General features: G+C 40.8%; 1 protein-coding gene across 1 annotated transcript in view; it reads right to left on the bottom strand.

Moving 5' to 3' along the window:
* Positions 1 to 974: 974 nt before the first annotated feature.
* The window catches only part of LOC121903376 (centrosomal protein of 120 kDa), a 36,840-nt gene continuing 17,814 nt past the window's right edge, over positions 975 to 20,000 (bottom strand). The window contains exons 16-20 of the mRNA XM_042420325.1: positions 17,856 to 18,017; positions 16,907 to 17,029; positions 16,526 to 16,624; positions 2,480 to 2,625; positions 975 to 1,784 (exon numbers count right to left, since the gene is read on the bottom strand). Of these exons, the coding sequence (XP_042276259.1) occupies positions 1,556 to 1,784; positions 2,480 to 2,625; positions 16,526 to 16,624; positions 16,907 to 17,029; positions 17,856 to 18,017 (759 nt within the window). The 3' untranslated portion in view covers positions 975 to 1,555. The remainder of the gene's footprint in view (positions 1,785 to 2,479; positions 2,626 to 16,525; positions 16,625 to 16,906; positions 17,030 to 17,855; positions 18,018 to 20,000) is intronic.

The raw sequence follows: 20,000 nt of genomic DNA on the forward strand, positions 1-20,000 counted from the left end.
ATCATTTTTTATCCTTTTTTTTATGAGTAAAAGTGCCAAAAGTTCACTGGTTGACGTCTCAAATGTAAATATTCTTTTATCTTCTCTGACAGTAAACTGAAGATCTTTGAATTCTGGTTTGTTATTCAGACAAAAAACATGACGTGTGAAGACGTTGGACTCTGGGAAAATTGTGATTTTTGGCATTTTTCACAATAAAAATGTCATTTTACAGACCAAACTTTAACTTGAGAAAATAAACGGCAGAAAAGTTGATAAAATAAACAACTGTCAGTGACGGTGCCTTCACTGACGCTCCGACATGTGGGAGCTGATTCTACTTTCCAAAATAATAATCAAATCCAGAAGTCGAAGGTCATGAGATGTCAGAGCGTCCTTGAACACATCAACAGGAAGTTTGTCTGGTTAGAAAATGTTTAGCAGTGATGAAAAGTTCCAGCAGTTTGTAGTTTTAAGCTGATTTTCACATCTTCATATGTCCGTTTGTTGTTGTTGTTGTTGTTGTTGTTGTTGTTGTTGTTGTTGGGATCAATCCTCCACGATGAGTCCATCAACACAAAATTAATCTGAAAATATTTTAATTATCAACTTATCATTTTTAAACCAAACATTTGCTGGTTGCAGCTTCTCAAATGTGAAGATTTGATGTTTTTCATGATAGTAAACATCATAAAAACTGTCAGTCTGAGCTGCAACTAAACAATATTTTCCATAAAATGTCAGAAAATGGTGAAAAATATCGACAACAGTCCAACATGATGTCCTCAAATATCCAAAACAACCCAAAGATCTTCAGTTTACTGTCACAGAGACTAAAGACACCAGAAAATATTCACATTTAACAAACTGCAATCAGAGAATTAATTTTCTGTAAATCCACTAATCAATTAATCAACTTGTTGTTGCAGCTCTATATATTAGTATCATAACTGTAAACTGAATATTTTGGTGTTTTCAGGCTTTATATATTATATTTGTTGACCTTTTAAAGACAAAATGATTAATTGTTAAAGTAATCAGCAGATAAATCGATGAGGAAAATAAACATTAGTCGTGAACTCTTTTACAGTGTAGTCGTGTTGTGAAGCATCTCGCCGCCTGTTCGTACCAGCAGAACAACGACAACAACATCCACACCGTGACGACGTGTGACGACGTGTGACGACTGTATTACAGCAGAAAATGTAAACGAGTCCTTTAAGAAGAACGTTGCTGAGGATCATTAAATATTTTGACAACACAAACAAACATAAATATACAAATCCATAAACAAATAAAAAGCTGTCAGGAGTCTAATCTGTAACAGGAAGTTGGTGTCAGCTGATGATGAACGTGCAGGTTAGAAGTGATAGAAGAAGAGAATCCGCTTCTTCTTCTGCTTCTAATTGCACGTTTTGTTCACATTTATCTTCTTATGAATCAGATTTCAGGTCAAATATTCCAACATGCGTCTAAAAGTGAATTTATAAAAACGTTGGCACTGATTCTGTTTACCTGCCGTCTCAGGTAGCGAGTGAGTCTGTCTCTGATTGGACGGCGGCGGCGGCGGCGGCGGTCAGAGTTGTCCTCCTCGGTGCGTCATGGCGTCTTGTATCTGTCTGTTGAGCTCGGCGATGATTCGGTCTTCGTGCGTGTAAACGCCGGTCCTCAGCAGCGTGTCTCGCTCCTCCAGCAGGCGGCTCAGGTGTTCTTCAGCGCTCTCGCTCAAGCTCGCGCCGGGGGCGGGGCCAGACACAGAGGGGGAGGAGGAGGCGGGGCCTAATCGATCTTCCTGCTGCTTTAACCTGACAAAGAGACAAAACCAACAGTTGTAACTTGTATACAGTTCATTGAAATAAAGTATTTCATCATCTCAGTGAGCATTAAAGCGTCAGAAACAAAACTAGTGCGAGCGTCTCTGAACTGTGAAGAAAGTAAATAATGTAGTTAATCGTCTGTTTCAGCTGTAAGTTCATCATGTGATGATGAAGGTTTGATCAGTGAAAGTTCACATCTTTATTGTCAAACAACAAATTCTTTCTGCAGCAACGAAGCGTAAAAAACACAAAAGCATGAAACATAAACACAATAAAAACACAGTAGAAGTAAATAAAGTCAACATGCAGCTCAGACGATGACGATGAAGGTTAAAATCAAAGAAAACAGCAAAAAGAAGATTAAAGATAAACTTAAAACTTTAACCTGAGTTCAGTCTGATGACACATAATAACCTTCCTCTATGTGCTGATATTAACAGATCATCACTCAGCAGGTAATAGTTTAAACTTTAGTATGAAAAGTGACATCTGGAAACATCTGGATGTTGGTTAAATAATAATAATAATAATAATAATAATAATAATAATAATAATAATTCCTTCTTCCGACTGCCTGAATTAAAGTCTGAACATAAAGAGATAAAATGTGTTGAAGGACTTTTCTTCACATTCATAATGAAAAGATTAAACATCATCATCATCATCATCATCATCATCGTCACCTGTTGAGTTCGTTCCTGATGTCATCGAGCTCCTGACGGTCCTGTCGCACCGCCTCCTTTTCCTCTGTTGCTAGGTAACGCAGCCTCATGGCCTCAAGCTCCGCCTGCTGCTTCTTCAGACGCATCATAGCGTTTTCCTGCTCTCGCTGCGCACACGCACGCACACACACACACACGCACACACACACACACGCACGCACACACACACAGACACACACACACACACACGCACGCACGCACACACACAGACACGCACACACACACACGCACACACACAGAGGGATGAATTTGTGTCACTTTCATTATTTCTTAAAAGCTTCACAACTGAGTTTTGACTTTATCAGAGTTACAGTTTGATCATAGTGATCAATACAGATTCACTATAGTGTGAAAGAGTTCAGAGGTCGTATAGCTGAGAGTGAGGAGGAGGAGGAGGAGGAGGAGGAGGAGGAGGAGGAGGAGCGGTCAACCCCCCCGGTTTTTAAAAAAGATGTGATTAGTTTAATCACAAAAAGAAAGAAAGAAAAATAAACTCTTGATCATGTGATTTATTCTCTATTAAGACATGATGTCATTCTAAAGACTGTTTAACATGATGAAGATGTGATCAAAGTGTTTGTTGACATGCTGATGGTTGTTTCTGTGTTTGCTGCTCGTCTAGAAGTCGCAGCGTTTGGTTGACGTGTGTTTTTTCGCAGCTGCCAAACATCTGAGTGTTGTGATGACTGTTATTCCTGGTGTTATACGATGTTATTGTTGTTTGAAACGTCCCTGTATGATCGTTTCAGCGTTTGGAGAATATTTCTCCTCTTTGTTTCTCCTCTGCTTAAGAGACTCTGAAGCCTCTTTAAACAGTCTTCCTCTCTCCTCCTCCTCCTCCTCCTCCTCCTCCTCCTCCTCCTGACAGTTTTCCACGTCCTCTCTTCAGGGCCCGAGATGCTCTGTGAGTAACTTTAATCTTTAGCAGGAAGGAAACTCTTTATGAAAACGGCTCCTGGACTTTAATCTGCTTCTCGGTCGCTTTAAGAGCATCACACTTGATTTCTCACATGTTTGACTTTTCCCATCTTGGATGTAACTGGAGTCTTGACATCCTGCCGCCGAGCGCTCATCAGAAATCTGAACTGAGCATATTTACAAATAAACCTCTTGACCCCGGCGCTGAAATGTGTGCGTTAGATGCCAAGAAACTGTTTTTCCTAATTACACAGAGGGAAGTTTGGTGATAAATTTGTCTCGTTTCACATTTTCATAAAACCTCCCTGAGAAAAAATGCTGCAGGAGTTTAAGAATTCACACGCAGACCAACACCAACATGTGAGAACAGAAAGAAAACTTCATAAAAATGTCGAAAAGTCGTATTTCTCTCAGCTGCTCCGGCCTCCAGCTCACACAGGCCAGACTTCCCAAAATTACCCGTAATACCAATCTGGGCTCCGTCTGCTGGCGAGCAGCAGGACGTTAATAAATCAGAGGAACGATCGCAGCAGCGAACACAACAAAAACACCAATTTGGTGTCGGAGCTTCTCTCCGCTTCCCTCGGCTTTTTGATTATAAATCAAGAAGTTATCATTTGATGGTTGAAATCCAAGAACGTGCTGAGAAACTGTGATATAAGAAAGTCAACATATGATCAGACTGCAGCGACTCTGCCAAAGGTTCAGTGTCTGGACGCAGCTGCTGAGAAACACGAGGACCCCAAGTTTACTCTTCATCCTGTTAAACAGTAAAAAACACTACTAGTAAAATACTGCAACGTTTAGTCGAGCAGTTAAAATGAACTGTTCTCATGATTTATTATAGTTTGACTCCTTTTTAAAGCAAATATTCGCTGGTTTCAGCTTCTCAGATGTGATGATTTGATGCTTTTCTTTATCATACGTGACAGTAAACTGAATATCTGTGAGTTCTGGACATTTTTTTAAATATTTACTGACATGTTATAGACGAAACAATGAATTGATAATGAAAATCATTAGTTTCGGGTCTATTTTGCTGTAATTTGTAAGTAGCTTGATTCAGTGTTTCCTCTGACAGTCCGCCAGAAATAATATCCATTCATTTGGAAATCGACAGCGTTTTGGAGCCTCTGAGCAGCGAAACGTGAGTTAATGTCTGCGTCGTTGCCGTGGAAACTCTTGGTAGCGTAGCTGCTTTTAAGGAATAGTGCGGTGCGTCATGTGAGCGGTTGAACGAGAGAGCGAGCGGCAGAAAAGTGGCGGCGGGTGATGCGAGCGCAGCGGAGGAACGGGTCAACAGGAAGTCGTCAGTCTGGCGGTAAATGTTCAGAACAGACTCTGTTGTTTCCTCAACTGCTGGAAAAGTGAAGGTGGTTAGCTCCAAAGTTAGCAACAATACAGGCTCACTTAAGGTGGACTGACCCTTTAAGGTGGACCAGCTATTCTCATTTTTAAGTGTCAATCTCAGCTGCTCCCCGCTGCATCACATCAGCTGCACCTTCAGAGTTTTAGGCCTGATGAAGGAGCAGAGGAAGGTCAGCAGGTCAGAGGTCACAGCTGCTCATCTGCTAACAATCAGGAATCTATTTCATGGTAAACTGGCAGGAAGTGTTTGTGATAGACTAGAGTTAGTCGACTGATCGATTAGTTGCCTTTAAAAAAAAAAAAAAGTCTAAATTCTCTGATTCCAGCTTCTTCAAACAACTAATCAATTAACTGTAATAATAATAACTGACAGATTCATTGATAATGAAACTAATCGTGTTTCAGTCGAAGCCAAATTTGATCTCATGGTGACGTTAAGCTGCTATTTAAATATCTCCCTGCAAACCGACAGACAAGCGTCGATGATCAAACCGCAGTCGACTAGCCGACATCATCATCACCACCATCATCATCATCATCCTCATCCTTCAGCTGCTTTGCTAACGGGGCAGAAATGGGAAAACGTGCCAACCAGCAGACTGGAGGCAGTGGGAAGGTGATCTGAGAAGCTGGAATCTGTGTTCTCTGGTGATACAGAGCAGAACGACCAGCCGGCTGATTCTGGATGGGAAAACTAACATTTTCACATTACTGCCCGACCGCTCGCACACACACACACACACTAAAACACACACACACACACACACACTAAAACACACACTAAAACACACACACACACTAAAACACACACACACACACACACACTAAAACACACACGGAAAGCTTCCATTTTCACACGCCTGATCACCTCACCTCCTAACAAAAAAAAACACACATGAAAACACACACACACAATCTCTCGTGAACACATAATTTTCACACACACACACACACAGACACGCAGACGGTGTGTTGACACAGGCTCAGCTCTCTCTGGACCATTAGCAGTCTGTATTACAGGCCGCTTTAAGGCTAATTACTAGAAAAACAAACAGGCTAAACATTTTCTCTAGTGCCCGCTGCCAAGGACAATCTGAGGCCGGGTCCTGAAACAATTAGAGGACGAGGTGATACTGAGGCCTCGACGGGGGGACGGACTGAAGCAGAAAAGCTACTAAAACTCAGTGCCCTGATACAGATACTGTACAGTTACGTCATCAATCAACGGCGAGAAACTCTGCACCCCGTACTGTTGTAAAAGTGCATAATAACAGTAGGAGAGGACGAACAGATGATCTGATCTCTTGAGTAAATATTAAAGCTGTTGACCTTATTAAAGGAAAATTACAAGTTATTTCCCATAAACGTGGCCGCTGCAGCTGTCATGCTAACTTTGAGATTCAGTGACACAAGCAGCTTCTTGCAAATTCCCAAACAAACCAGATCTGTTTACATGAATCATTTCAATCATTTGACTTTGAGTCTGAAGCACTTGAGTGTTGAAATAAACCAGAATTATGCTTCAAGAGGATCAGTTATTGGCCTAACATGGCTCATAATGCCCTCCGCTGTTAGCTAATGTTACCAAAAATGAATTCTTTCTAAAAGTTGATTCAAACATCCTCCGCAGCTGGAGGAGGTCAGGAGGTCGTCGCTGAGAGACATTCTGTGGAAAAACATTGATTTTTCATTAAATGTTTAAAAAGTTTTGATGAAGGAGCGAAGATCAGAAGGACGAGGGCTGACGTTACGTCTTGTTTACTACAAACTTTTAGCCGCTGGAATAAATCAGGACTTACACAACAAGTCTGCACAGAAAACAGCACGTAAGCAGCTTCAGTCCTGCGTCCGTGTCTAAACAGGAATGCGTTCAGGGACGGCGTCGAGCGTAGGTCACCTGTGTTTTGACAACACTCGAAGCCAAACGCACAATCGTCTCCCTGTGTAGATATAAAGGGCTCGTTCCAAGCTAATTAAAACATATTTATGAATATTATATTCCATTTCTGCCAAGTCTGTTCTGCTAAAACACACTGCACCTTTAACGTCATCTTAGCATGTTAACACTTGCTAATTAGCACAGCTGAGGCTGATGGGAACGTCATTAGTTTTGCAGATATTTAGTCGACTGTACTGAATGATGGCGCAACATGAAAAGTCAGAGGATCAACCAGAGTTATAAGAATTCATCCAGAGGGAAACATGAATGTCTGAGCAAACATCCATTCAAGTAGTTGCTGAGACGTGTGAACCTCATGGAAGCTCTGGAGGAAAAATCAGAGGATCACCTCAGATTGTTAGAACTGTCTAATGCGCTTCAGCTTTGGCTCCGACACTCAGCCGACACAAAGAAAACGCTCCTTAAATCAGGAAGATGCATCATTTGGGGGGAAACTCCTGAACGGATCCCATGACAGGCTGCTAACTGGCTGCTAATATGATGGAGGTCAGGGCCTCCGATACGGCTGCCAGACGGCGCGTTACGTAATCTTGTAGGTCATGGGACTGTTAGTGGGTCCCCGTACGACAAGAGAGTCCAAGAGAGTTCACATGAACACGGATCAAGACCAAGACTGTTGAGCTTAAGAAGTGGGATCACATTTAAATAAACTCATCATTATTTAGATCGTATGTCAGCTGCCACGAGAGGCCCCGAGGGGCGGCGGGAAAGTTCTGCGCTTGTTTCAAACGGCGAAAAAATAAATGAAGAGGACGTTCTTTGTAACGGATCACACAGGAAACTCGATATCTCCAGCAGCAACAGATGACGTCCGTCCCTCATCTCTCCTTCATAATTCAAATTCAAACAACGGTGAAGTGAAGAGCAGGAGGCGGATTTCTGCTATGGATGACCAGAAAATGACTCCCCCCCCCCCAGGTTCTCCCCCCCTCTCGTCTCTACTCTCAAGAGGTCAAGCAGTCGGGGTGGGGAGAGTGGGGGGGGTGGGGGATGTCTCGTACAAACACTTTCATCCCATCACTCACATGTGTACACACTTTTCTCAGCTCAGATGTAGTTTTCTGAGCGGCTCGCCACCTGTGGGAGTTCAGGGGGAGTTTTTTTCACCAGCCGCCGCTGTAAGAGGGTTTTTTTTTTGGGGGGGGGGGGGGGATGTGATGGATAAAACACGAAGGCAGCGAAGAGGACAACTGGGACTCACACTGGAGATAAATGAGTGTGTTTCTGCAACAGCTGAAATCACAGAAAAATATGGAAGAAAAAAAATCAAAAAGTAGCCGACAGACTGAAGCTGAGGTGGCGCCACACCTGAAGAGGTTCAAGGTAGTTTAACCGCGCTGATTTAACCAGAAAACTCTCAATGAGGATAAAAAAAACTTTATGAAAGAGTTTCCTGCCAACAATAGAGGAACAGACTGATGGATGGACAGTACAGTGAACTATTAACTAGATATATACTCGAAGAAGAATGAAAAGCAGCCGTTAAACAAGAACAGTTGAAGTGAGAACTATAAGTTTATTCTAACAAACATACACCTTATTTTACCTTCAGAGGTACCAAAAAAACAAACATTTCACTTTTTGAGATAAGAACTGGGGAAAGAAGCTATGTTGGTTATTTTTAAAGAAGTATTCAGAGAAAGGGTTAAAAACCAGCTGAGGTGTAGCAGCTTTAATCTGTTCACCATCTTTAAAACATTTGCTACACAAAGCACAGCTGAGGCTGATGGGAATGTCATCAGATTCTCAGGTATTTGGTCAGAAACCAAAGTGTTGGACAAATTCTGACCAGAAGAAGAAGTTATTGCAATTAATCATGTAAATTTCATGACAATCCGTCCAACAGTTGATGAGATATTTCATTAACTGGATCACCAAACTCATTAGGATGCGTCCTCTGGGAACCATGAATGTCTGTACAACCATTGGTTGCCGATACATCTGGTAGAACATCTGGTAGAAGTTGAGATGTTTCACTGAATAAGTGAAAACTTGGAGCGACGCAAGAAAAGTCAGAAGATCACTAGAGTCAGTAGGATTCATCCTGAGGGGACCGTGAACGTGTGGCAGGAATTTCATAGCAATCCATCGATCCAATGAGGTCCAGAAACTGTCAATCACTGTTTCCCAAAGACCAGGATGCAACTTTAAATGTCTTGTTTTGTCCACAACACAAATATATTCAGTTTACCGTCACAGAGACTAAAGAAACCACAAAATATTCACATTTGAGACGCTGAAATCAGAGAATTTGGTTTGTTTTCTTCTTAACCCTCCTGTTGTCCTTTGGGTCAATTTTGACCCAAAACAATATCCTGACTAAGAAATTATGAATTATTTTAACTATAGTTGAGATCAGGTGGATTATGGCAGACTGGTTTATGTAAAAGTTTAGTCAGGATGCTGTTTTAAAACCATTTCAATTTTTTTGATGACAGCACATACTGACACCTGTTGTCCTCCCGGGTCAAAATTGACCCGATGACAACAGGAGGGTTAAAAATGACTCAAAACGATTAACTGATTATCAAAATAGTTGGCAACTAATTGATCAATTGACTAAGGTCAGATCACTGTTAAGCCTCTTTCACACAGAAGTCCTGGTAAACTACTGGGATAACCTTTCAGACAGAAGGAAAGCTTTGTGATTGGTTCGCTCGCTCCGTGTGAAAGCGCATTTCATCAGATGGACGTAACCCATTTATGAAAGGAGCCTCAGTCGTCGTAAACGTCTTCTATCTTTATCATTAACCTCACTGACTCACTGAGGCGTCGGAGCTTCGGCAGCACCACGCAGGGTTAAATCACTTTAAAGCTGCTTCATATCTGTGTGAGAGCGAGTCCGTAGAGACGCTGAGATCAGTGTTTTCAGGCTGATCTGTTGGGTTTTTAGACCGATAAGCGGCAGATAACAGACACAGGAGCAGAGTTGAAGAATGTTTGTCTATGATAGCAGCTGCTGGTTCTGCTCCTAACAGCACAATCCTGCTGCTGCGTTCGCTTCATGTTCTACTCTTCTTCTATTGTGTTTAAACAACCACAACTCTATTAAATATATGTGTGTGTGTGTGTGTGTGTATATATATAATTATTATATTTTCTGTCTTGTTTGTCTTATGTTCACTGTTGCTGCAACCATTAGTCAATCAGTTGCCAACTATTAAATTAATCACCTCCTATTTTGATAATCGATTAATCGTTCTGAGTCATTTTTAAAGAAAAATAATGTCCAAATTCTCTGATTAAACCTTCTCAAATGTGAATATTTTCTGGTTTCTTGAGTCTTCTGACAGTGATCTTTGAGTTGTGGATAAAACTTTTTTTCTTAGATTTGATTGACATTTTTCACCATTTTCTGACATTTTATAGAACAAACAACTAATTGATTAGTCGCGAAAATAATCTGGAGATTAATCGATAATGGAAATAATCAGTTTCAGCCCTAGATACCGTAGGGAACTTGCTTAATATGAATTATTGTTCAGTGAAGCAATATTTTGTGTTTTTTGTTCATGAAGTAGGAAAAAAAAAAAAACTACAACTGGCATTAAAGTTACCAAACTTTGACAAACTGGTGAAGAATAATTCCATGACTTCCACTAACTTTGTCGGACTGTTTTCAAAAGCTACAACTATCATTTCTTCTCCACAGTTTGTTGATGTTTTTCAGTCTGGTTTCTACTCCAGTTGGAATGAAACAACAACAACTGTCTAAAAACTCTGGGAAATACATCATGTTCAGTGTAATATTCCTTAAAATCCTTCATTCCTCCCAGAATCAGTCTCAGACTCGCTGACCTTCCCTGTCTGGAGCACCCACTCACACTGAACAGCTCCATAATATTCCAGGAATGACCAGTGGGAACCATCAAAGATTCTCCACTGAGACCAGTAAGACTGAAATTCCCTCAGACGACATGTTACATCTGCTGTCTGACACGGACAGTTTTATACAAACAGACTCGCAGCATCATGAGAGAAGACGTTTTTAGACTCCGGAGGGAACTGAACCCTCAACCTCGGTAGCGTTAACGCCTCCACAAGCGACAGGAAGTCACGACCGCTGTTACCAAGATGATGATGAAGGTGATCTGGTCAGAACACAGCGACCGACCAGTGTATCGATACTTTCTGAGTTCTGACAGGCTGATTATTCTCTCGATTAATCAATGAATCGTTTGTCTTTAAATGTCATTAAAGTAGTGAGAAATGCCTGTTTTAGGTTCTTAGAGCTCAAAGTGACGTCATCAACTGTCTTGTTTTGTCTGATCAACAGTTCAAAGTCCAAAGATGTTCAGTTTACTGTCACAGAAAAGCTGCAACCAGCAAATATTTCACAGTTTTGATTAAAAAAATGACTAAAATGATTATTCGATCATCTAAATAGTTGCTGATTATCAAGGCTGCAACTAACAATTATTGACTAATCAGTTGATTATTTACTCAATTAATCCATTAGTTGTTATATTATAAAATGTCAGATAACGGTGATAAATGTCAATCACCGTTTCCCAAAGCCCAAGATGACTAAAACTAAAGACACCAGAACTTATTCATATTTAACAATCCATCATCAGAATAGTTGATCAGCTTTAGTTCAGACTCTTCAACCTCAGTTGGACTGAACTGACGTCTCTCGAGGAGGTTTGAACGTTATCTGCTGTTTGTATAAAAGCATCAGGAGAGCAAAACTCCATAAAAACTCATCAGATGTGCTGCTGAAATATCAGATACAGGTATTACTGGTGCTGCTGGTTTCTATTGAATCCACGTATTTGTTTACATTTTGTCAATTTGTCTCCATTAAAAGTCACGTGAATCAGCTGTTTGCAGCGTAACAGACGACTGTCACTGATTACTGTGTTTCTAAGAGGATTAATGGAGGTTAATTGGTGACGGACATCAGAGATAATGATGTCATCAGGAAGTGTAAGTCACACTGAATGATGTCAATATGTTTTCATGTCTGTGTGTTCAGATTTAAGTTAAATTACAGAAGAGCACAGTGAATATTTCATCCCCTACCTGCCTCTGTAATGTTAATCCTGTCTGAACAGGCCGTGGGATCATTTTAGATAGCGATGCATCGATCCTACATTTACTCCGATACCAATACATATACGACATGTATCCGTCTTTTTCCTTCCCACTAAATTGAATCTGTCCTCCATATTTTCTTTCACCAGTCACCTCAATCCTCCTTTTCTGAGCCGTTCTCTTCTATCAAGATGATTAAGCTTGAAATATTTGGTTGTTCCAATATTTCAAACTACATAAAGTCCATTTTTTGGCATCTCTAACCTTAAACTGTACTTAATTTATGCACAGTCACTGCTTGGCATAACAGAAACAATTGATTAATAGATAAACAGGAGATTGTTTGGCCACAATTTTGATAAATCGATCAGTTTAAGTCTTTTTTTTTTCTTAGATAGAAAACTGGACGTTTTTCAGCTTTTCAGACGTGAGACTGAAACGTTAAATTGTCATCAGATCAACATAAAGGTTTATATCTGAAAAAAACTTGAGTTTGTCAGTCTGATCGGTGCTTCAGCTCACATCAGGACATCAGAGTCTTTTATTTTGAAGGGGTCATGCTACTCTTGAATCCACAGAAATAAATATGTCAGTAATTCTGTGTCTTTCTTCACAGCCTCTAAAAATGACCAAGTTTAGTTCAGTCTTTCAACACAACTGGCTTATAAAAAGCCAAATTTAGTCGCCTGACCTTCTACTCAGGCTTTAAAAATACCAGATTTAGCTCCCAGGCTAAATACTTTAATCTCTTTGTCCCAATATTTTTGCTTTGAAAAGACCAACTAAAGCTCCTTGTCCCAATATTTTGAATTTAAAAAGAGCGAGGCTGACTCTCTGATCTAGTACCTCACCACCGTCTGGATATTAATTCTCGCTCTGCCTCTCCAGCCGCCCTGGCCCACACCTCCTGGGTTGAAAAGCACATTATTCCTCGGACAAGAATTTTTATGATCTGACTTGAGCTAAACAGCACGCCATGCGAGGCGCTGAGAGGATAGAATAAATAGGCGAAGCGAGACCGAGGAAAAACCAAACAAGCCCTAAGACGGATGGTCGTGTAAACAGTGGCCTGATATTTTATAAAAAGCGAGAGTGTGACATCTGAATAGTTAGCGGCTGGCTAACTTATTGCTCAACACAATCACAGGGATGATTAATAGGCAGGGGGTGACACTCAGCGCCGAACCCCCTTAGAGCTGCATAAATCACACCGTGTTTTCTTTACAATGATGTGGCACTTAGAGGAGGGAGGGAGGAGGGAGGGGTGAGACGGAGGGAGGGAGCCAAAGAAGAAGAAGGAGGGAAAAAAAAGAGAGAGAGAGAGAGGAAGAGAAGATAAAGACAAAAAAAAACAAAGACAGATTAGAGGACAAAAGGGGTGAAGGACGAGTGTAAATAAAGTGTAAGGTGGTAAAAGAAACAGAGAAAGGAGAGTGAGAGAATAGTGAAGAAAGAAAAAAGGACAATAAAAGAGAGAAAGAGGAGGTAAGAAAGTGGATAACAGGGATAAGAGGCGACAGAGAGATCAGGAAAAAGTAGGTAAAGGAAGAAAAAAGGATGAAAGAGCAAGAAAAAGAGAGAGACGGAGTTAGAGCGAGAAGAAATAGAAGACTGAAAAAGGAAAGAGAGGAGGAGGAGGAGGAGAAAACAGAGAGAAGGGGAGAGATTGATGCAAAAGAAAAGAAGGAGGGAGTAAAAAATGTGGGTCCAGTTTTCCAGCTGTTTAATGTCAGTAACAGTTATTAGTTTGTCAGATAAGGTCTGTGTGTGTGTGTGTGTTTACATTAGTCTTAGACTGACTAAAGCCCCACTTAGTGCTCTGTGTGTGTGTGTGTGTGTGTGTGTGTGTGTGTGTGTGTGTGTGTGTGTGTGTGTGTGTGTGTGTGTGTGTTTTTGTTACCTCGTTGGGACCTTTTCTAATAGAAACACAGACCTTGTTGGGACCAGTCGTCCTCACTGGGACTAAAGTCTGGTTCTAATGAAGTAAAACCTGGTTTCTGAGGTTCTGGTCCAGGTTAGTGAGGTGGAGTCCAGGTTTAGGTTGAGTCCAGGTTTGGGTATTTAACGGTTATGGTTGAGGTTTGGTCAATATGATGTCCTAACAAGGATAGCTGAACTAACCTGTGTGTGTGTGTGTGTGTGTGTGTGTGTGTGTGTTAAGAACTGATGGCTCTCACACATTTCATTGTCTACTTCACTTCAGCTAAATATTTGGCTCTAGTGTAAAAACACACCTCTCTCTCTCCTTTTCTTTTTCCTTCACACACACACAACCACACACACACACACACACACACACACACACACACGTAATCACACACACACACACACACACACACACGTAATCACACACACACACACACACACACACACACGCAAGGAAACACGTCGAGGTTACCAACTTGTGTGACGTGTGAATCCTTATTTAACTTTTAGCAGTGAGCACAAGGACTGAAACACATCTAATGTGAAAACATATGAAGGTTGACGTCCGTCTGCTTCGGCGTCACACCGCTCCTCTTCCTCGTGTGTGTGTGTGCCGGTATTTGATTGGCCGGCACAGTTTGTCACATTGTTTTGTTGATCAACTTTCCTGCAGGATGAACAAAGTTGCCATAGCAACGTGTGTCAGTTTCATTAAGAGACATCTGAAGATCTTTTTATTCAACTTCACTAAAATATGTTTTTATTGTATTTTATTGCTTTATTGCAGCCTTTGATTTGTTAAAAGCCTTAAATGTTTTTATGCAGTTCATGTATGAAAAGTGTTTATTTATTATTAGTTTATTTTTTAATGTGTGTATTTTTTATTTTATTTATTCACTTTTTCTTCATTTTATTTATTTATTTCGTTGTTTATTTATTGTGTTGTTGTTTTCATGACGATGTGCATCTGCTGTCAACACAGTACATCCACATTTATAAACTCGTCTTTTTCTTCCTGTTTTAGACTAAAACAGCGTTTTTTCTCCACGGCGGTTTCTGGAGTTTATGAATCTGACGGCGTCGCCTCGTTGTTGTTTCAGACCGTATGAAGGAAACGAAGCGATGACGTCAGCTGCTCTGTGTGGCGTTCAGGTTACTGACAAATATGACAAATAAAAGTTTAAAATCCTGAAGCTGCAACCAGCAAATATTTAGATTTTTTTACTTAAAAAATGACTGAAACAATTATTCGATTATCAAAATAGTTGCAGATTAATTTTAATTTTTTGTCAATCGACTGATCAATTAATTGACCAACTCTATTATATATAGTTCATACATCATCGCTGCCAACGCTAGCTACTGTACTTTAACATTTATTTGCACAATTATATAATCTCAGGTATTGTAATTAATATATTGAACATAGCTTTTTAATCTCATATTTAATTATTAGTTCTTTTATTGGTTCTTCTTACCTCTCAGGATCAAAGGTGGATCAATAACGTCTCACATTATCTTGATTCCACCTTTAACAACAAGCTGTTTTTCTATTATTTCTGTACATTTAATTCACAATAATCTCTGAGTTTTGCTTGTAAGTGACTCTACACACACTGATCACAGTCGTACTGTACTTGTGTACTGGTGTGTCTGTCAGAGTGATGTCAGCTGACGGATGGCGGCGGAGTTGAGCGCAGCTTCCTCTCCGCTCGCTCGGCGTCTTTAAACAGAGCTGTTAAATGTCCTAACACTGTCAGCTCGTCTCCAGCAGCAGATTAAAAAAGCTGCTGCGCCTGAAACCCGCCAGACGTCCCAACGCAGAAAAACTACTAATATCTGCTGTGAAATATGACGGCTGTCGGGCCGGAGGAGAGGACGGAGCTCTGCTTTCTTTATTCTGAAGGTACAGTTTGTCTCGGAGGTTTGTCAGGACTAAACTTGTCTTGTTTCAGCCCGTTAACTACATGTTCTATTAGTCTGTAGAGTGATGCTCTACCGTCCATGTAGTCACTGGATTCACTTCATTTCAGTCAGCAATAAAAAAAAATCAACTTGCTAAGACTTTAAACTTTGGTAATCTGCCACAGAGAACACGTACACTGAATTTTTATGTCATGTGGTAATGAAGTTTCCACAAAGTAAACTCTCTTTGTGTGTGTGTGTGTGTGTAAACTTCTGCTGATGGTTTATTTGGTTTTTACATCTGTGAAGCTGCGTTCAGCATCTGCTGCTCTGCTGTTTTTATGTCTCATTTGTACTTTGGACACTTGACTTTAAGTTTTATAAAACTGCTCTGAATGTTCTTTAGTTATAACAATATTACTTAAAATGCTGTAGTACTGAAAAGCTTTTAGATCCACCAGTAAAGTAAAGAATACACTGGGACGTTTCCTCATCTCTCTACTGTCGACTCTCTAATCAAAGCATAAAACGCCCTCAAAAAATATTTAAACAAAGCTAAGAATGCATATTTTTTTGATTAATTCCTAAAACCCACTTTAATTCATGTTTGTGTCCACTTGGGGGCAGCGCAACAAGCTGTAAACAACAACACCGACATATTATCACCTCAAGCAGCAGAAACAACCTGCTGCTGCTGAACGTTCATCAGACTCACTGTTAACTCTCTGTGTTCATTACTACCAGCGACACCTTTCAGCTTTAAAAAGGTGTTTAACACAAACCTTTAATCCCCAACACAGCTGTGATAACGAACCAGTAACTCAGTTAACTTGCTGTTTCTTTAATGGTTGGACTCCACTGGGAAAGGTGGAAACTGACCACATGAACAGTACCTGTTTGAACCTGGCCAGCTCTTTTAAAGCTCGTCCCCACTGCTGCTTATAGTGCAGCTTCGACTTGGTGGTCGACTCCAACTTCCTCTCCAGCTCCACCTTCATAACCACAGAAGAAGAAAAAAAAATATCAGCTCCATCTAAAACTCTCTACTAGACAGTCATTATACTGCTGCTGCTCGTTAGATAACAAACCTCAGTGATAATTACACACAGTAACTATACTGAGAGCACAATATTCATCCATCTTTAGCTGTTTGTATGATTTAAATTGTGACTAATAAGACAACATACTGGTTAAATACCTTCTTCAGTAGATTAATCTGGATTAATAAACACTGATTATCTTGGTATTGATAAGAATTTAAACTAGCTGATCACCTTCTCCAGAGTCAGCAGGTTGACCTCTGACTGCAGTCTGAACTCAGGTCGGATGTTTTGTTGTTCTCTGTAGAGCTGAAACTCTTTCTCCAACTGTTTATACCGAGACTCACCGTCGGCAATCTAGAGACACAGAAACAGCAGAGAAGAGAACAGGAAGCGGAGAAGACAAGATGAAGCAGAGAAGACAAGAGGAAGCAGAGAAGACAACAGGAAGCAGAAAACAACAGGAAGCAGAGAAGACAACAGGAAGCAGAAAACAACAGGAAGCAGAGAAGACAAGAGGAAGCGGAGAAGACAAGAGGAAGCGGAGAAGACAAGAGGAAGCGGAGAAAACAACAGGAAGCGGAGAAGAGAACAGGAAGCAGAGAAGACAAGAGGAAGCGGAGAAAACAACAGGAAGCGGAGAAGAGAACAGGAAGCAGAAAACAACAGGAAGCAGAGAAGACAAGAGGAAGCAGAGAAGACAAGATGAAGCAGAGAAGACAAGATGAAGCAGAGAAGACAAGATGAAGCAGAGAAGACAACAGGAAGCAGAAAACAACAGGAAGCAGAGAAGACAACAGGAAGCAGAAAACAACAGGAAGCAGAGAAGACAAGAGGAAGCGGAGAAGACAAGAGGAAGCGGAGAAGACAAGAGGAAGCGGAGAAAACAACAGGAAGCGGAGAAGAGAACAGGAAGCAGAGAAGACAAGAGGAAGCGGAGAAAACAACAGGAAGCGGAGAAGAGAACAGGAAGCAGAAAACAACAGGAAGCAGAGAAGACAAGAGGAAGCGGAGAAGACAACAGGAAGCAGAGAAGAGAACAGGAAGCAGAGAAGACAACAGGAAGCAGAGAAGACAACAGGAAGCAGAGAAGACAACAGGAAGCAGAGAAGGGTATAAACAGGTTGATATTCGTAGGTTAACATGAACATTTAGAACAGACTGTCTCTCTCTCTCTGTCTACCTGCTGCAGCAGCCTCGCTCTCTCCTCCTCCATCAGGCGGCCTTTGTCTCTCTCCAGCGCCACCCGGTGGTCACACTCCTGCTGCAGCCTCCTGCTGCTCTCCTGCAGCTCCTTCTGGGTCAGATCGTGCTCAGCTCGAAGCTCCCGCTGCAGCCTCTGAGTCTGAACACAGAGACACGCTCACTGTTAAATCACTGCAGATATACTTTACATAGTGGAGGATAAAACTAAAACACTACTAGTTGCCACTCCGTAAATCAGAAGACTAAATGTTCTTAATAATTCAAATAATTATGGAAGCTCTACTGTCATCATACATGTTAAATTGTTTTCTTTTTAATAAATACACAGAATGTAATTTAACACTTTTATTTGTGAAAGTATGATGGAAAAAGGACGATATGTCCTCCAGTTATTTATTATTATGATTTGTTTTTATTCTCTCACACACATTTTTCCACATATTCACCAGAAAAACTAACATTAATATAAAACATGGAGCAGCAGAAACCAGCATAAAATTGAAGAATGAAACAGGATAAAAACACTAAAAGTTAATTTATTTCCATTACATCACTTTTTCTCTCTGTGCTTCCCAGCAGAATATAACAATCATTCCTATTGATACAGATCCTGTAGCAGCAGCAGTGACAGTGTTTGCGCCCCACAAAAAAGGATTAAACAGCTTCCAGCAGCTCAGTTCACTGTTGAAACAATCCAACTTTCAGTTTATAAATGTAGAACATCTGACGGCCGCGACCACATACAAAAACCTTTTATAACCAAAATTACTGCTGACAGCAGAAAACACTTCAGACTGTTGTGCATAAAAAGACGTTTAAAACCCTCAAAGGTCTTTGTTTTTTTTATAGGAAAGTAAATTCAACGATTTTTCAGATGTTTTTAAAATCTGCAGACACACGGACAGTGTGGAGTGTGTGAAGTGTGTGTAGTGTGTGTAGTGTGAAGTGTGTGGAGTGTGTGAAGTGTGTAGTGTGTGAAGTGTGTAAAGTGTGTGTAGTGTGAAGTGTGAAGTGTGTGTAGTGTAAAGTGTGTAAAGTGTGTGTAGTGTGTGGAGTGTTTGAAGTGTGTGTGAAGTGTGTGTGAAGTGTGTGTAGTGTAAAGTGTGTAGTGTGTGAAGTGTGTGTAGTGTAAAGTGTGTGTAGTGTGTGAAGTGTGAAGTGTGAGAAGTGTGTGTAGTGTAAAGTGTGTGTAGTGTGTGAAGTGTGTGAAGTGTGTGTGAAGTGTGAGAAGTGTGTGTGAAGTGTGAAGTGTGTGTGAAGTGTGTGTAGTGTATGAAGTGTGTGTGAAGTGTGTATAGTGTGTGAAGTGTGTGTAGTGTGTGTAGTGTGTAGTGTGTGAAGTGTGTGTAGTGTGTGATGTGTGTAGTGTGTAGTGTGTGTAGTGTGAAGTGTGTAGTGTGTGTAGTGTGAAGTGTGTGTAGTGTGAAGTGTGTAGTGTGTCGTGTGTGTAGTGTGTGTAGTGTGTGTAGTGTGAAGTGTGTGTAGTGTGAAGTGTGTAGTGTGTCGTGTGTGTAGTGTGTGAAGTGTGTGTAGTGTGTGAAGTGTGTGTAGTGTGTGTAGTGTGAAGTGTGTGAAATGTGTGTAGTGTGTGAAGTGTGTGTAGTGTGAAGTGTGTGTAGTGTGTGTAGTGTGTGTAGTGTGTGAAGTGTGTGTAGTGTGAAGTGTGTGAAATGTGTGTAGTGTGTGAATTGTGTGTAGTGTGAAGTGTGTGTAGTGTGTGAAGTGTGTGTAGTGTGTGATGTGTGTAGTGTGTGTAGTGTGTGAAGTGTGTGTAGTGTGTGTAGTGTGAAGTGTGTGAAGTGTGTAGTGTGTGAATTGTGTGTAGTGTGAAGTGTGTGAAGTGTGAAGTGTGTGTAGTGTGAAGTGTGTGAAGTGTGTGTAGTGTGTGAAGTGTGTGTAGTGTGTGAAGTGTGTGTAGTGTGAAGTGTGTAGTGTGAAGTGTGTGTAGTGTGAAGTGTGTAGTGTGTCGTGTGTGTAGTGTGTGAAGTGTGTGTAGTGTGTGTAGTGTGAAGTGTGTGAAGTGTGTGTAGTGTGTGAAGTGTGTGTAGTGTGTAGTGTGTGTAGTGTGTAGTGTGTGAAGTGTGTGTAGTGTGTGAAGTGTGTGTAGTGTGTAGTGTGTGAT

This window comes from Thunnus maccoyii, chromosome 9, assembly GCF_910596095.1.
Source record: "Thunnus maccoyii chromosome 9, fThuMac1.1, whole genome shotgun sequence".
In the NCBI taxonomy this organism is placed as follows: Eukaryota; Metazoa; Chordata; class Actinopteri; order Scombriformes; family Scombridae; genus Thunnus; species Thunnus maccoyii.